Raw genomic sequence first — 16,392 nt, forward strand, 5'->3', positions numbered from 1 at the left:
TGAGGAAGATTGGCCCTGAGCTAACATCTGTGCCAACCCTCCTCTATTTTGGCTCGATGAGTGGTGTGTAGGTCTGTGCCCCAGACCCAAAGCAGAGCATGTGAACTTAACCACTACACCACCGCGCTGGCCCGTGGAATCTCTTTTGACTACTACAGGACAGTGGTTCTCAAACTTTAACAGGCATCAGAATCACCTGCAGAGCTCGTCAGAACAGATTACTAGGCTCCAACTCCAATTCAGAAGATCTCAAGTCCCGGAATTTTCATTTTATAATTTCTCAGGTGATACTGATGCTGCTGATCTGAAGACCACACTTTGAGAACTGCTGCTGTAGATATTTCTGGTTCTCTGCCCTTCTGTCTCCCAACACTCCGCAATTCCCTCTTTTCTACCATCCATCTACTGCCGTACTTCTTCCCCACCAAGCCTCCGTTAGTCTCCTTTAGGAAACTAAAGGAAAGATAGCGAACAGGAGTGAATGTTAGATTCGTATTAAGGATTCCTTTGGGCAAGGATTCCAACACTCTAGTCTAGCTGATGGATGTTTCAGAAGCAGAATTTATTCCAAATACATACACGCTTCCTCTCCTTTACTTAACAGTTGGGGGGCAGTTCAGTAAAGACTAACAGATGCTTTTCCAATAATAAGATCTTGCTTTGGGTTTCATAAAAATTGGGTGGGGAATGGTAGATATATTCCACTACGTTTTAGAAAATTTCCTCATCTCAACTATTTAAAAAATTATTATAGTAAGATATACATAAAATTTACCATTTCACCCATTTAAGTTTATAGTTCAGTGGCATTAAGTACATTCACACTGTCGTGCAATTATCACCACCAGCCATCTCCAGAACCTTTTCCATCTTCCCAAACTGAAACTCTGTACCCATTAAACAATAACTCCCCATTCCCCCTTCCCAGCCAGCCCCTGGCAACCACCATTCTACTCCTCGACTACTTTATGACTCCGTTTCTTTCACTTAATAAAAGAGGGTCCAACACTGACTAGTGGGATTGCTTCTATATATGCAGGCCTTCTTAGATATACGTGACTGAGTTTATTGTAAGAAAGGTAAGAGAAAATGGGATGGGAAAAAGAAAGGAGGTGGAGATAGAACTGGATAGGGGTTTTCATACTGGGCCGACTATCCACAGGCCTCAGCAGCCTTGCCATGGATCCGCCCGATTCTTTCGCATCAAGAAGTTGATCTTGCGAGCCATTTCCATGTTGTAGATTCGCCGGCAAGTTTCATAGCTTTCCCTCTGTCGCCGGCGGCAAGGCTTCTCATAGTACCGCCGTCGCTTAATGTCCTCAATGAGCCCATCCATGGTGAGGATTCTGTATAAAGGCAGGCAATGAAGTTAGAAGCTTGGGCTCTATTATTCTTTTCCAATTTCACAGGTGGCCAGAAGTCAACTGACCAAGCAATTGGTGTCTCTAAAAATTATGGTGTGAAATGGTGGCAATATAGCATTAATGCCCTACTGATAGAGGCATGAAATACGAATTTGTGGGGAATTAAAAAGCAATTAACTACATAGTCCTTGCTCTTGGGGAATTTCAGTCAAGCTCATGTTCTCAACCTTTTTTCTACCATAGCACACCTGAGGGATATGACACAGTCCCATAAGAACAGTGGCTCCCTATGGCAGTGATTCTCAACCAAGGGGTCATTTCCAGATCTTCAAATGAGGTGAGTCATATTTGAAGCAGGAAAAAAGTCACTAGGGTTGATTCCTACTTGGTCCTTAGTGGAGAACCTAGTTCTAGCCCTAATTTACTTAAAAACAGATATAGCTGAAGTCTATAGGTCTGAGAAATCTCTGGGCCTACCTAACACAGGGAAGGAATAGGCCCTTATCACACCAGTGATACAAATGGAAGCATTAAAATCACAGACTCACTCATCATTTTTCCATGTACCACCTGCTCCAACCACACTACTCTGCTGACTGAACACATTCTAATACTCTTTACTCATACTGCTCCCTCACCCTAGGATGCCACCCCAACCCCCAGCTGCCAACCTTCTGACTGACATTTCCCTCATCTTTTTGATACGAAATCCAGATACCAGTTCTCCAACAAAGGTTTCTCATCTTCTTAGAGAAAATCATTTATTTTATTGTATACCCATTTAGCAATGATTTCATCCTGCCATTTGTTATTATACAAACATCCCCCTCATTAGACTGAAAATCCCTCAAGGCAGAAACCGTGTTTTGTTAATCTTTAGGTGTCCATAAAATTGAGCTTAATCTGTTTTTTTTCCTGCCCACCCAATTCCTTGCAATGCAGCTTCTCTTGTGGGGTTTACAACACACCTAACTCAAACTCACCTTTTTGTTCTCACTCAGCCAAGACACTGGGGCTTATTCTATAATCTATGTAATCCCTAGGCTTCTGAGAGCTCTGGCTCTACTCTGTAACTTCTCTCTACCTCTTAACCCATCATCAGTTGGTCCTGAGGCGGTCTGGAGGCACCTGCTGCTGCAGCTTTCCATTCATAGCGTTGTTTATATGGCCCCATTCTTGCTTACCCTGTCCTTTCCTTACATGTAAAAAGTAAGTCACAAACACAACTGGAGATAAGGAGGTTAAGACATGGCTATTATAATTGGAAGGGGGACAGAAGAAGGAAATAAAAATAAGGGAAACCACTAGCTACTTCTGCCAGTGGGAAACCCTATTTATTGCTGCTGTGTGATACCAGAAAGCCCAAGATAACAACAATAGCTTGAATATGAACTTGAAAAGATTTAAGCTTTGGGTAAATTACAAATGTGAATAGACATGGGAACCACTGTCCTATGGGATCCTCTCCCAGGCTCTTCCTTTTTAATATTAAGAATGATTTGTAGGCTGCTAGAGAATTGTATTTGTATAGATCAGTTTGTTTAGGTTTTAGTGGCAGGGAGATGGGAAGCAAGGAAAATGCTGCCAACTCCCAGAAGCAGGAGAAGCAGATAATTCGGGTTCTGTTGGAGACACAGCCATGTCCAGAAGTCATGTGGATCCAACACTAGAGGCTTATAATAGAGAAGTAGGGCACCAAAGACCAAAAGACCCAGTATCCTGGACCACAAAGGGTATCCTTTGCTGGCTTTCTTCCTCCATTTACCCTTAAATGTTGGTATCCCTCCAGATTCTGACTGTAAACCTCCTCCTTTCTGATTCTACGTGATTTCCTTAACCTTTACCAGTGAGCCTCAACCCTGATGCACAATGAAATCATCTCCTAAAGGGTTTTTAAAAGGTCCTAATGCCTAGGCCCCATTCCTCAGTTTGATTTAATTGGTCTAGAGTGGGGTTATGCACAGGAAATGTTTTACAAGACTCCAGGTGTTTCTAATGTAAAGCCACACTGAGAACTGAGCCAGAGACTGCTGACTTCTAAATCTTTATCTCTAACCCCAATCTTATCTGAAAGCTAGCCTAATATTTCCAATTGCCTCAAAGCCTACAAAAACCAAATATATTGTCCCCTCTTAAAATCTATTCTTCCTCCTCTACACTCTGTTAATGGCATCTCACCAGATACTCAAGCTAAAAATCACAGCATGTTCCTGAACAAGGCCTTCTCCTTTACTTCCTACATCCAGTTACCATATCATATAAATTCTATAACCTGAAAGAGTTCTTAGATTTCTTCCTTCTCTCCTTTCCTATGGCCACAGCTCTAATTATGGTCCTTATCCTCTTGTACCTGGACTAGTGAAATAATCATCTAAATTGTCATTTAATCCTTAAGTACATATGGAATCCCAACTCTGAACCAGACACTGTGTTAAATGCTAAAATAGAAAACAAACCTAGACATGGTTTCCTACCTTGTAGTCTAGTAGAGAAGACAATTATACAAGAATTACAATAGAGTGTGATAGGTGCAAAGATAAGAGAAACTGTTATAGAAGCACCCAGGAGAGCCATTTAATCTGGACCTGAGGCTGAGAAGGTGGTTATGAAGGCTTCCTAAAGAACAACGTTTGAATGGTGAAGGGTAAGTAGGTTGCCCTATTTCCATTCTCCTTCCCTACACCAATTACTGTTCTGAAACATAAATTGGATCATGTCACTCTGATGTTAAAAAATCTTTCCCAATATACAGAATAGTCTAAGCCAGTAGTTCCCAGACTTGTCTGCACATTACAGTCACCTGGGGATCTTTTAAAAATTTCAAACCCTAGGTCACACTCCAGACCAATTAAATCACAAGGGTGGAAGGACATGGGCAGGGTTTTTCAAGTTCCCCAGGTGATTCCAACATGCAGATAAATTTGGGAACCACTGGTCTAAGCTCAAAGCCTAATCTCTCCAGCTTTAATAACTTGCCCTATAAAGCCCATGCCCTAGTCGCACTGAACTAGGTGCAGTTCTCCAAACTTATTACATATCGATTTTTGACCTTTGCTCATGATGTTCTCTTTACTTGGAATATCATTCCTTTCTTTTTCTGTTTTATGAAATGCTATTTATTCTTGAAGGCCCAAATCAATGGTTACCATGTCTGTAAATTGGTCCAGGTGAAATTAATCACTCCTTCCCTCCGATCTCAAATTTTAGCATGCAGCAGTCATGTGGAAAACTTGTTAAAACAGATTGCTATGCCACCCCCAGTTTCTGATTCCATAGGTCTAGGGTGGGGCCCAAGAATTTGCACTTCTAACAAGTTCCCAGGTGATGTTGCTGCTGGTGGTCCAGGGAGAACCAATACTGTAGCACACCGTTAATGCTTCTTTTAAAGGACTGAACAGATAGTATTATATTTAACCATGTTTTGTTTATTTTTTTTAATCTCCCTTACTGGGTCATGTGCTTTCTGAAGGTTAGAGATTAAGTCTTTATTCATTTTTGCATTTAACATAATGTGTGGCAAAGAGCAAATTATCGGTAAATCTATGACAAAAACGAATCCTCTAGGTGACTGACAAATGTCCACAGCTCAAGGGATTAAGTGACTTTATAGTAAACACAGTTCTTGGGAATATTAGCTCAGAAAACCTCAATAAATATCACCTTTACTAAGATGGCACATTAGGGTTTAGATAGAATTTTCACATCCATGATCCTAATTACAATCCTATGAAATTGACTAAGTAGCTAACGTCATATTTTTACAGATTGGGAAACTGAAGTTCAGAGAGGCTGACCTGCCCAAGATCACAAAATGGACCTGGAAGCAATACTCAGGTCTTTAGTGCAGTGTTCTACAATAGCATTCCGTCTCTCAAACAAAAACCACTGAGGTTCAGAAGACAAATTATTACAGTGTCTATGGGCAAAGGAGACAATGAGGGAGGAAAGAGCTGCGCTAGGCTTCTCACTAAGAGCAGAGATGGGGCCGGCCCTGTGGCCGAGCAGTTAAGTTTGTGTGCTCTGCTTCAGTGGCCCAGGGTTTCGCCGATTCGGATCCTGGGTGCAGACCTAGCACCGCTCATCAAGCCATGCTCATGCGGTGTCCCACATGCTGCAACTAGAGGGACCCATAACTAAAATACACAACCATGTACTGGGGGTTTTGGGGAAAAGGAAAAATAAATTTAAAAAAAGAATAAAGAGATGGAAGCCAAGATGACATGGCACACTGAGTCAAAGGAATGATCCAAACATTTAAGTATTTATTTCTGTCTAGATCTTGTTTCCTGCTGTTTAATGAAGGCCATTTTTTAGACTAGTATATCGGAGAAAAAAGTCCCTGAAACAGAAAGACAAGATCACATATAATATAAAAAGGACAAGGAGAATGGATTTGGGGAGAGACTGTAAAAAGAACAGAGACCCTGGATACAACTTCACCTAGGAAAAGGATCCTACTGGAATGACAAAGACAGTTTAAAAGTAGGATAAAAGAAAACTGCAAAAGGTGGAAGGAATTTAGACGCATACTCAGATATCTTACTGGAGTTTCAAGTGTTTTGAAACAGAAGCGATCACCTTACCAAGTAAATTCCTGTGTGGTCAGGCAAAAAAGCAAGACAAGAAAAAATCAACAAAAAAATATGAGCAGAGGAGGGGAAAGAATGAAAAGATCAGTGGCCCCCAACATAAGGACAGTGCTCCTAAATGGTGTTCCCTGGATGGCTCTAACTACTTCCAAAACACAGACCAATAAATTCCAAGATACCAGCTGAGGATTCCCTCCCTTACCCTGCACTTTCTAGTTATCCTAAAAAAGCACAGATTATCTTCAAATGCTCCAGAGTCCCTACAGTAGAGGCATCTACTCATTTCTAATAAAAAAGGATGCAGGAAGAGCTTTGTAAAACTCATGAAGTAAACAGAGAGGGTGTTACTAATGATGCTTCCACTTCCAAAGGCAGTTCAAGGACTAACAGACCAAGAGCTGTAAAGTAAACAGATCAGCCTGGAGTTTGGGTGCCTGGCAACATAACGCTAAAGGAGAAATCGCTGCCAGGTTTAGTGAAATTCAACGGATTATGTAAAAGGAGCTGAGCTGCCTGGGCTGGGGGAGGTTGGGGGTAGCAGACTCACATGTCAGTGTAGCCAGCCTACGTCAGGACCAACGTGTATGCAGAAGGATTCAATGGGCCCAGAAGGTCACCTACCAGGAATAAAAGGGGTCGACCGGGCATGCTTCCAGTATGCTTGCCTTTCCTTGCTTGGGGACCAGCCAATCATGTGGGGCTTCCTAGCAACCCCCACCTCTCCATCTCCTCATCACAGGGCAGCAATGAGGGCCCTCGTTATGTAAGAAGCATTTTGTGGCATTCTCGTTGGGCAGACACATAGGCTGTTTCCTTTGTAAGACTACCTCTGTGCTGTAAACATGCTAAAACTTTAACCACCTCCCTCTCCTTCCTACTGTTGTAATCAGACCATGGAACATGCAACTTAGTTTAAATTACCAACTATCACAAAGCTGAGAGAAAAGGAGACGCCTGGAATGTAAGAGAGATAAAGAAAAGGTGGCCAAAGAGAGGACATTAGGGAAAGGCAGAGAAAAAGAAGAAAAGTATGTCAGAAAATACTGTTTGACAGATAGGAAGACTGGGACACTCCAGAACCAGATTGCTCACATTACCATGCTTAAAAGTCCTTGCCTAGAAAATTACTCTAAGAGCAAAATACGTTTTTTTTCCTGAGGCTAAAATGCAATGTAAGGGATATGTATCTAACACTCCAAGATAAAAGGAACAGAAATGCAGCTTCCTAAAGAGTAAATCTAAATTGACAAAATAAGTATCCTCCCCAAAGATTACAAAAATCACTGCCATAATACTTGCCCCAAGCTGGCTCTTTCCAACCATATCCACTTCTTGCACTGCTTTCCTAGATAATCCCAGCTACAAAGTTTGAATTTTCCAAATTCGTAAGGAAGCCTAAAGGAGTTCATCACATTTCAGGCCCTAAGTCTCTGGGACTTGAATCTCTTCATTTATTTTTCTGTCTAACCACTCCTTTCTGATCATTTTATTTTCAAGCAATGTGAATTGTTTTCCCCCAAAACCTATTCCTATGTTGGTGTTTTAATTCCTGAAGTGAAGAAAAAGTAATGCCATGTTTCTTAACTAGGATACCTGACAGAGTGCCAAGGGCAGCATCCAGAGACAAAAGTCTCTGGATAAATCTGATGCGTCTGCTTGGAGCACCAATTTTAACTTTTTTTTTAAAATTTTATTTTTTTATTTTTTGAGAGGAAGATTAGCCCTGAGCTAACTGCTGCCAATCCTCCTCTTTTTGCTGAGGAAGACTGGCCCTGAGCTAACATCCATGCCCATCTTCCTCTATTTTATATGTGGGATGCCTACCACAGCATGGCTTTTGCCAAGTGGTGCCATGTCTGCACCTGGGCTGCCGAGAAGCGGAACGTGTGAACTTAACCGCTGTGCCACCTGGGCGGGCCCCATCCAATTTTAACTTGAATGGGGGTAGGGGTGCTAGTCCTAAAATAGATGTAATGACAACAAATTTAAAAAAAATCACCTAAAAGTTTAATTTAAAAAAAGAGAGACTTCAAAGAAATTCCATGTTTGCTTGTAGTGGCAGAACCCCTATAGTTCTTTCACTCTCTTCTGCTGTTAAGGACACTTCAGTGGAAAGGTTTGACAAACACTAAAGTAAGGGATTGACGGAAGATAAAGGAACATTTACATTCATTAAGTAGACATTTATTGGGAGCTTTCTGTGTGCCAGACACTTTGGTAAATACAAGGGATATACAAATGAAAAAGCACAGGACTCGGCCCTGAAGAAGCCTATTACAATGCTGGCTGAATATTAAAATCTCATGGGACATTTTTAAAAATATTGCTGGTCAGACACTACCACCCAAAGACTCTGATTTAGTCTCAGGTTGGGCCCTGGCATCAAGAATTGTTTTTTTTAAAGGGTCCCCAGGTGATTCTAATTGGCAGCCAGGGTTGAAAACCATGTGGTGTCACACTGACCAGGCTCCTGCTCTGACTAAAATTAGCAGTTCTATCCAGGAATAAAGTATGTATAAACTGCTAGTCACCTATAAAAAGAGAATCTTAAAAGAAGCATAAGGCTGTTGTTTAACAAAAAGGAGAGAAAAAAAGGAGAGAAAGAAAGAAAAAAGAAACTAATTTAGAGATATTTGATAACTGATTCCTAAGAGCAAGAAGGTCTGAGATAGTCCTGGCCAGGCCAGATGCTAGAAGGTTTCCACAGAAGCCTCACCTTCTGCCATTTATTTATTCTTCCCTCACCTACCACCCACTCACACCTGGGATCAAGAATGATTTTTAGATAAAATTTAAAAAAAGAAAAAATAGGAAAAGCAAAACTCTAATGTTGATTAAATAAAAAAAGATATTGGCTAACTGAGGATTTTGCCAGAGGCAGATATAGAGAGGTTTGGTGCTGAGTTAATTAGAATAATCCCAGACAAAGAAACAGGAAGTCTTCTCTCAGAAGGTGGAGCTGGCCTTGTGCTTTCTGCAAATCTGGCATCAATGGAAAGATGATCAACCCTTTCGGATAGGAAATTAGAAGTATTTTGTTTTTCAGATTTTAAATTTTTGTGAGTAGAAATGGGGGATGAGGGAGCAGTGCATACAGAAGGAATAAATGCTGTTATTCCAAAATTAGATTAGCAATAGGTTAAACAGAAGGAGCCTTGGTTGGAAAGAATCACTGCCTATAAGAAAAAGCATTCCAGGGGCCCGCCCTGTGGCCGAGTGGTTAAGTTCGCACGCTCCGCTTTGGCGGCCCAGGGTTTTGCCGGTTTGGATCCTGGGCATGGATGTGGCACCACTCATCAAGCCATGCTGAGGCAACATCCCACATGCCACACCCAAAAGGACCCACCACTAAAAATATACAACTATATACCGAGGGGCTTTGGGGAGAAAAAGGAAAAATAAAATCTTAAAAAAAAAGGGCATTCCAATACCAGTAGCATACCGGATCCTCATGACAAAATAAAGCTTAATTATTTTCTCATTTTTTCATCTCCAGGCCACCACGAGCACAACCCAATGATCAAGGAAGATAGGACAAAAAACAGCTAAAGCAAACTCTCAATCTCTCAAAATAAACAAACATATCACCCATCAAACAAAACCAAAGAGTAAAAACTTCCTTACAGTGACTTTCAAATTATGGTAATAGCTAACACATAATGCCTATGTGCCAAGCACTGTTCTAAGTAATTTAATTATATTAACCAACTAAAATCCTCACTTGAACTCCATGAGGCAGGTACTATTATTAGTTCCACTTTAAAGAAGAAGAAACTGAGGGAGAGAGACATTAAGCAGCTCACCACGGATCATGAGGCTAATAAGTGGCAAGGCTGGGATCTAAACCAGGTAGTCTGCTTCACAGTTTGAAGCACTTAATCGCTAAGTCATGTTGCCTCATTTATGTAAGAAAACTATTTTCAGGGTGTGGCTTTGGTCAAAAGTATTACAGTTGTAGCTACTTTTTTGATACAATTATAAGAAATAGTTCAATAAATAATGCTGCACTACAAATTGTTTGGCTCTTTGTCAAAGTAGCCAATTTCCTAAAAACAAACTTCTTGCTATTGTGTTCCCTGCATTTTAGGAGTGGGAAAGGTGAGAGGAGCTAAAGCTGAGCCTTTACAAATCTGTTTTACCATCAAGTAACAGCTGCCCTTTGATATCCCTCAATAATACAAACATCTCAATCACCCTGGCTGGAAGACCCACCTAAATCCACCAAAATAAATCATACAGAAAAAGACTTACAGGGAGAGGTCACAAAAAGGATGAAGTAAATTCCAAGACCTCCTTTTCAAAAATTCTGCATTTCATCTCACTAGCTAATTCACTACAGAGTCTGTAAAGACATTCATTTTACACTTCTAGCATAAGAGTAGAGAAGGATGACTAGACATCTCAACTCTCTCACAGATGTGCCACTACAAGGTCTGAAACACCGGAGAGCTGGCAATGAGCAGTGGTAGAAAAAAAATGAAGTAGGTCATTTTACCACCCAGTACTTAACTGATAATCTTTATTCTCAATGTAAGTGACAATGCAGAGGAAACAGCTTCTGCCCAAGGACATGACTGGCATGTACAGACACAGAAAGAGGTAATAGGGCTGACCGAAGACCAGATCCTTTTAAAAGACATACAAACCACCCTGAGCCTGCAACTACTTCTCAGTTACCCAGCTTCTGACAGTATCTTTGCCCTCATTTACTATGGTCTTCTGCCATCCAGCCCTCCACACCTAGAACTCTTTGCTTTGCAAAGAACTAGGTTCTCTTTCATTTACCCTCTTAGTTCCCAAGAACCCCACCAATATTTAAATCCAATCAAACACAGATCCTTAACCGGAAAATGACTGCCATAGGTCTATTTCCAGAGAAACTAGCAAATAATCTAGTAACGTAGAGCAAAGAACACTGCACTAGAAAGATGTGTTTTATACTCTTCTCCTTCACTGAATAACCGTGTGAGCCAAGAAATTTAATCTCCCTAGGCTTCCCTTACTTGTGAAATAAAACTACCTTACTAGCCTTAAGGAAGAGGGCCAGCTCATATGATCTCTTAAGATCTCTCTGATACAATTCTTTGATAATTCAACTCTACAAGCATTTGTTTCTCCAAACTCTGCCTCACAGTGGGGGGGAGAAAATGATGAATGAAGCATGCCAGAAAGTCAAAATCCTTAGAACTGATGACAAGGGAAGGCTAAGGAACTATCTGCTTGAGAAACTATGGTGGTAAGGCATTCTTTATAAGGGCCATTCTAAATCTCTTACCCTAGCATTCAAAACCTTTCAATACAGCTCCTCCACTCCAGCCAGTTTATTTCCATCTCTATGTTTTTGCTTATGCTGTAACCTTCCTTTAAACCTGTAATGCTTTTCCATCTCTTGCTTGCCCCTCCAAGATCCCAAATCTGAATTCATCTCTTCGACTGGCCTTGTCCCACAACAATCCCTCCCTTAGCATTCTGTTTATCATGGACTATGTTCCTGATCCTAGCAATTTTATATATTCATTTTCGCTTTGGCTCTTTTTTAAGTCTTGGATAGAATTCAGGTTCATTGTGAAAGGGATGATTGCTAATGAATAAGCTTCATACAGGCAGGTTTGGGGAACAGCTGCCGCTGCTTTTTTTTGTGAGGAAGACTGGCCCTGAGCTAACATCTGTGCCAATCTTCCTCTATTTTATGTGGGATGCTGACACAGTGTGGCTTGACCAGCGGTGCTAGGTCCGTGCCCGGTGTCCAAACCTGTGTACCCCAGGCCACCACACAAACTTAACCACTACGCCACTAGACAGGCCCCAAGAGCTTCATTTTTAAGATAAAAAGCTGAGGGGCTGAGAAGTTTCAAGAGACTGTAAACACCTGGACTGGCACTAGTTTGAGAACAATCTATGATAGGGGAAGGGAGAGAATAACCACTGCACTTCCCAAGAGAGCTGGTCTAAGCATGACTCTGGTCCCATAACAGTTACCTGTTGAGGGTCCTATATGCACCCTCCACGTTCCCTTCCTGTACCATCACAGTCCTGGCAATGAACTTCAGGTGTTTTGCCATAACCTTGGATTTAAGTCTGCACTCTGCAGGACCTAAAGGGATGATGGAGAGAGGAGGAGGAAAGTATAGAGACCAGGTAAGACAAACAAAACAGAATACACACTCTTCCGCGTGGCTTATTCAAGGTCTAGAAATGCAACGTGCACGGGAACATGCAAAACAGGGGCATGTGGAAGTCCTCTTATCCTAGAAAGTACACGCGAATCGTTATCAGGACTCCCTCGTTCTCTTTGCCAATACAAACCTTACCATAGGGAAGAAAAGAGACGGTGGCAGGGCGTCACCAAGGAGATTTACGTGGCTGGGCACCCGAGGACCGGGACACACCGCAGGGCCCCCTACACCCCGCCCAATTCCCGTTCATGGCCCCAGGAGGATTTGGGGTGGGAGTTGGGAACCGAGTCTTTCTCGGTCTTTCGGAAAGGGGGTAATAGCGCCCAACCCTGCCCTGCCGCCACAGCCGCCTTTCCCCATCGGCTGCACTAGCTCCTTACCCCGCGCACTCAGGACGTAGCCGACGCGGCGCTAGCTAGCGACCGGAAGCGGAAATACGTAGTCTCCAGCGCTGCGCAAAGAAACGGAGGCTGGAGGGAGAAAGCTATGGGGAAACCTGGACAACGTTCTTTCGGGCCCGGGTTAGCGGGCTTTCCGCTCCCCTAAATTTCCCCACCCCCAGGGCCTGGACTCAACACCTGAAAAAGCAAAATATTTGTTGCCTTAAATTCCCCTAAAACAGGGTCTCGCCTTCTCATGGAGTCGTCGTCCTTCAGCCTCTGAGAAGCTCAGCCCGATTCCGTACCCCTTAATCTCCTTAAATCCTTAATAGATATTTAAGCCATTTCTTTTTCTGGAAGGAAAATGAGAGACATATGAGAAGCTTCCTGAGTGTGCTTCCTGTTTTCTTTTCGCAAAGGACATAGATTCTTTGATATCTGCTCTCCGAATGAAAAACAGCTTCACACCCCTTAGTTGCCTAAAAACTAAGGAAAAGAAATGAACAAACCGTGAGTTTCCTACTCCATCATCTTCCCAACCGTTTCACTGAATAAAGTGAGGTCACTAAATAATTGGAAAACATCTGCAAGATTTAGAATCAAAGACTTTTGTAAGTCGGCTTGTATCCCATTTGCCTCCTAGTGAGACCGAGTAGAAATATATGTTTGTAATATATATATTTTTTAAAGATTGGCACCTGAGCTAACATCTGTTGCCAATCTTCTTCTTCTTCCTCTTCTTCTCCCCAAATCCCCCCAGTACGTAGTTGTATATTGTAGTTGTAGGTCCTTCTAGTTGTGGCATGTGGGATGCTGCCTCAGCATGGCCTGATGAGCGGTGCCATGTCCATGCCCAGGATCCGAACTGGTGAAACTCTGCGCCGCTGAAGCAGTGCATGCAAACCTAACCATGGACAGTCCTGAAATATCTTTTTTATTTCTTCCTCACTGTGGAGACACCCTTCCTTTTGTTTTATTTGTATGTTACTTTTACATATCCATTTATGGTTATTCACGTAAGTTCAGATCTAATGGCTACTGGAAAACAGTAGAGAAAGGATCAAAGGAAGAAAGCAGGTCCCAAGCAGGTACTTGTGTAGTAAGGTTTTTTGAGTACCTCCCCTAAAACACACAGGTGCATACACACCGATGCATCCTCCATCAATTATGCTGATAGAACACACACAAAAACTGAAGCCAGCTGCAGAGTCAGCCAGGTTCAAAGTACCAAAATAGAGCTAGACTGGGACATCATTATGTTTATCAATGAACTTACTGAATGCCTACTCTGGCTGGTACTGTTGATACCATTCCAGTGTTTTGAACCACGAGAGGACAGTGCGTAGATATAAAAGATAAACAGTAAAACAAGGTAATATATAATAAATGCAAAATAGATAGGTAATAGCATAATATGATAGAAAAGCACTGGATTAGAAGTCAGGAAATCTGGATTCTATCCAAATTCGGATACTTATCAGGCATATGACCTTGAACAAGTCACTTAAACCAGGAGTCTGCAAACTACTGCCTACAGGTCAAATCTAGCTCCACCCTGTTTTTGTAAAGAAAACCATATAGGAAAGCAACTGTGCTCATTTGTTTATATATTAGGTATGGCTGCTTTGGGCTACAATGGCAAAGTTGGGTACTTGCAACAGAAATATATGGCCCACAAAGTCTAGAATATTTACTATCTGGCTCTTGCTGACCTCTGGTAAACTCTAAGTCTAGCTCCTCATCTGTAAAATGGGACTGATATCTGCCCTCAGTCACACAAAATTTGTCATGGGAATCAAATGGGATATAATATAAAAATATTTTGAAAGAAAGGAAAGGGAAAAGTAACATTTTTGAGAGTCTATTATATACCAAACCTTGTACTAGGCCTGTTATGTACAAAATCTCATTTGATAGAGTAAAGGGTCAAAAACTGAGCCTATATATCACGTTTAATGGAGAGAATAATTGAGAGAGGGACTTGAGTTTGTCATTGAAAGAAAGGCAGGGTTTGGTTAACAGAAGCAGGAAAGGCTGGGCAAGATGAACAGCATAAACATGGAGTTTCAAGGAAAAAAGGCTTACAGTGTTCAGGGCATATAAACTGGACAGAGGGATCCTGCAGAGGAACAGAGGGAGAAATAGAGGCCTTGACTAAAGGTTTTGGACTTTTTTTCTCAAAGCATTGAGGAGTCATTAAAGGATTTGAATAGGGAATGACATGCAAAGCACTGTTCTGGTTCCACTGTTCTAGAAAATTAATCTCGTTATCAGCGAGAAGGGATTAGAGGTAAGAGAGGCTATTGCTATAGTCAAAGTTTAGACCAGAAGGACCCACAACTAATATATACAACTAGGTACTGGGGGGATTTTGGGATAAAAAGCAGAAAAAAAAAGTTTAGACTAGAGAAGTGGCAACAGAATGGATAGGAAGAAATGGATTTTAAGAGACATTCCAAATACAGAATAAAAAGCATTTGGTGACTGAATGGCACTAAGTTTTAAACCTAGTTATCTAGAAAAATGACAGTACCATAGACAGCACTAACAGAAGAAAAAGAGACTGTAAAAAGGCAGACAGAACAGGACATCTTTAAAAGAAAGATAATATTTTGATTGGTGAGCACTGAATAAAGCACCAGACTGGAAACCAAGAGTTGTGTGCCACACATTGTGTTGTCTTGCCTAAGCCACCTAAGTTTCCTCATATATAAAATGAGGGGGTAGAATTAGATACAAAAGGTACCTCTTGGCTCTAAAATGCTGAAATTTTCAATAAGTTTTAGTGTTAGTAATATGTAAATAGAACTGTCTAGCAGACATTCAGTATGTCATCTCAGGGGAGAGACTGGGACTTTTAAATTAAAGCCATGAGAGAAGATGAAAGCTTTAAGTGAAAGAATGTAGTCAGAGAAGAGTAAAGGGCCAAGGACTGAGCCTGGGGGGACACCCACAACTCTGCAGTGGGCAGAAGTGGGGCCATTAAGAGATACAGAAGTTGCTGCCAAATAGGTAAGAGGAGAATTAGGATAATGTGCTGTCATGGGATCCAAGGGAGGAGAGTTTCAGTAGGCAGAATCAAATGATATAGAGACCATGAAGCACATAGCCTTTTTAAAGGCCCCTGGTCTTGCTATTGATTGGGTGGAAGCTATATTATAATACCCTAATTCTGTGAGATCATTAGTGATTTAGGAAGGTGCAGTAGAGAGATAGCAGTAGAAGCTAGGCTGCGAGAGGTTAAGAATTGGGTGGTAGGTACTCCCTCTTTCAGGAAGAGTATGATTAAGACTACTCTGTCAAGAATTATGGAGAAAAGATGAGAAAGAGGACAATCAGGCTGAAGAGATGTTTTCAAGAAGGGGGGACCTGATCACAACTGTAGGAGGAATAATTATTACTTCTAGAAGAAAGCAATAAATAATAAATAATGCAATAACAAATTGCAGTTACAAGATAAAGAGGGGATAAGTGATACAGCAAAAGTTCGAGAGGTGGATGGTAATCAAAAGCATAGAGAGGTTTGCCTTAGAAAGGAGGTCATGTTCTCTGACATAAAAGGAGACAATTATTCACTGAAAACCGAGAACTTGAGAAATAGGGGAAAGATGTATCACTAGTATGAGAAACATGCTAAAGAGCCGATAAGCAATAACTAAAATGACTAAGTAGTTTGGTACACTGCAAAGGCTTAGGATGGAAGAGGACATTGTTCTTTTGGAAACTGGGACAAATCAGAGTAATATACGGAAAAGGGTAGATGTAGGTAAATTCACAGACTTCATTTTTGCCTCCTGATAACACTGGGTAGTTTTCCTTAGTCTAGCATACATTTAGCAGCTGCAGCTTTTTGAATAAGGATGACGCCCAGGGTCTGAGGGGA

General features: G+C 41.5%; 1 protein-coding gene across 2 annotated transcripts; it reads right to left on the reverse strand.

Annotated features, from left to right (window-relative positions):
- Positions 1–1,042: 1,042 nt before the first annotated feature.
- MRPS21 (mitochondrial ribosomal protein S21) lies at positions 1,043–12,598 on the reverse strand. Of its 2 annotated transcripts, none has more exons than XM_008514899.2 (3): positions 12,510–12,598; positions 11,933–12,047; positions 1,043–1,346 (listed from the first exon to the last, which is right to left on the reverse strand). In XM_008514899.2, exons 2-3 carry the CDS (start codon positions 12,013–12,015, stop codon positions 1,166–1,168), a joined length of 264 nt encoding a protein of 87 aa, XP_008513121.1. In that variant the 5' UTR covers positions 12,016–12,047; positions 12,510–12,598; the 3' UTR covers positions 1,043–1,165. The 2 variants fall into 2 exon arrangements, with proteins under 2 accessions (XP_008513121.1, XP_008513122.1); XM_008514900.2 differs by having other exon boundaries at positions 12,265–12,520.
- Between the last annotated feature and the right edge of the window lie 3,794 nt (positions 12,599–16,392).

This window comes from Equus przewalskii, unplaced genomic scaffold (genome assembly GCF_037783145.1).
Source record: "Equus przewalskii isolate Varuska unplaced genomic scaffold, EquPr2 ChrUn-10, whole genome shotgun sequence".
In the NCBI taxonomy this organism is placed as follows: Eukaryota; Metazoa; Chordata; class Mammalia; order Perissodactyla; family Equidae; genus Equus; species Equus przewalskii.

Coding starts and splice junctions, on each gene's coding strand:
- MRPS21 (XM_008514899.2), bottom strand. CDS start 12,015: ATGGCAAAACACCTGAAGTTCATTGCCAGGACTGTGATGGTACAGGAA. Junction 1,347..11,932: donor GCATATAGGACCCTCAACAG/GTAACTGTTATG, acceptor GCCTTTATACAG/AATCCTCACCATGGATGGGC.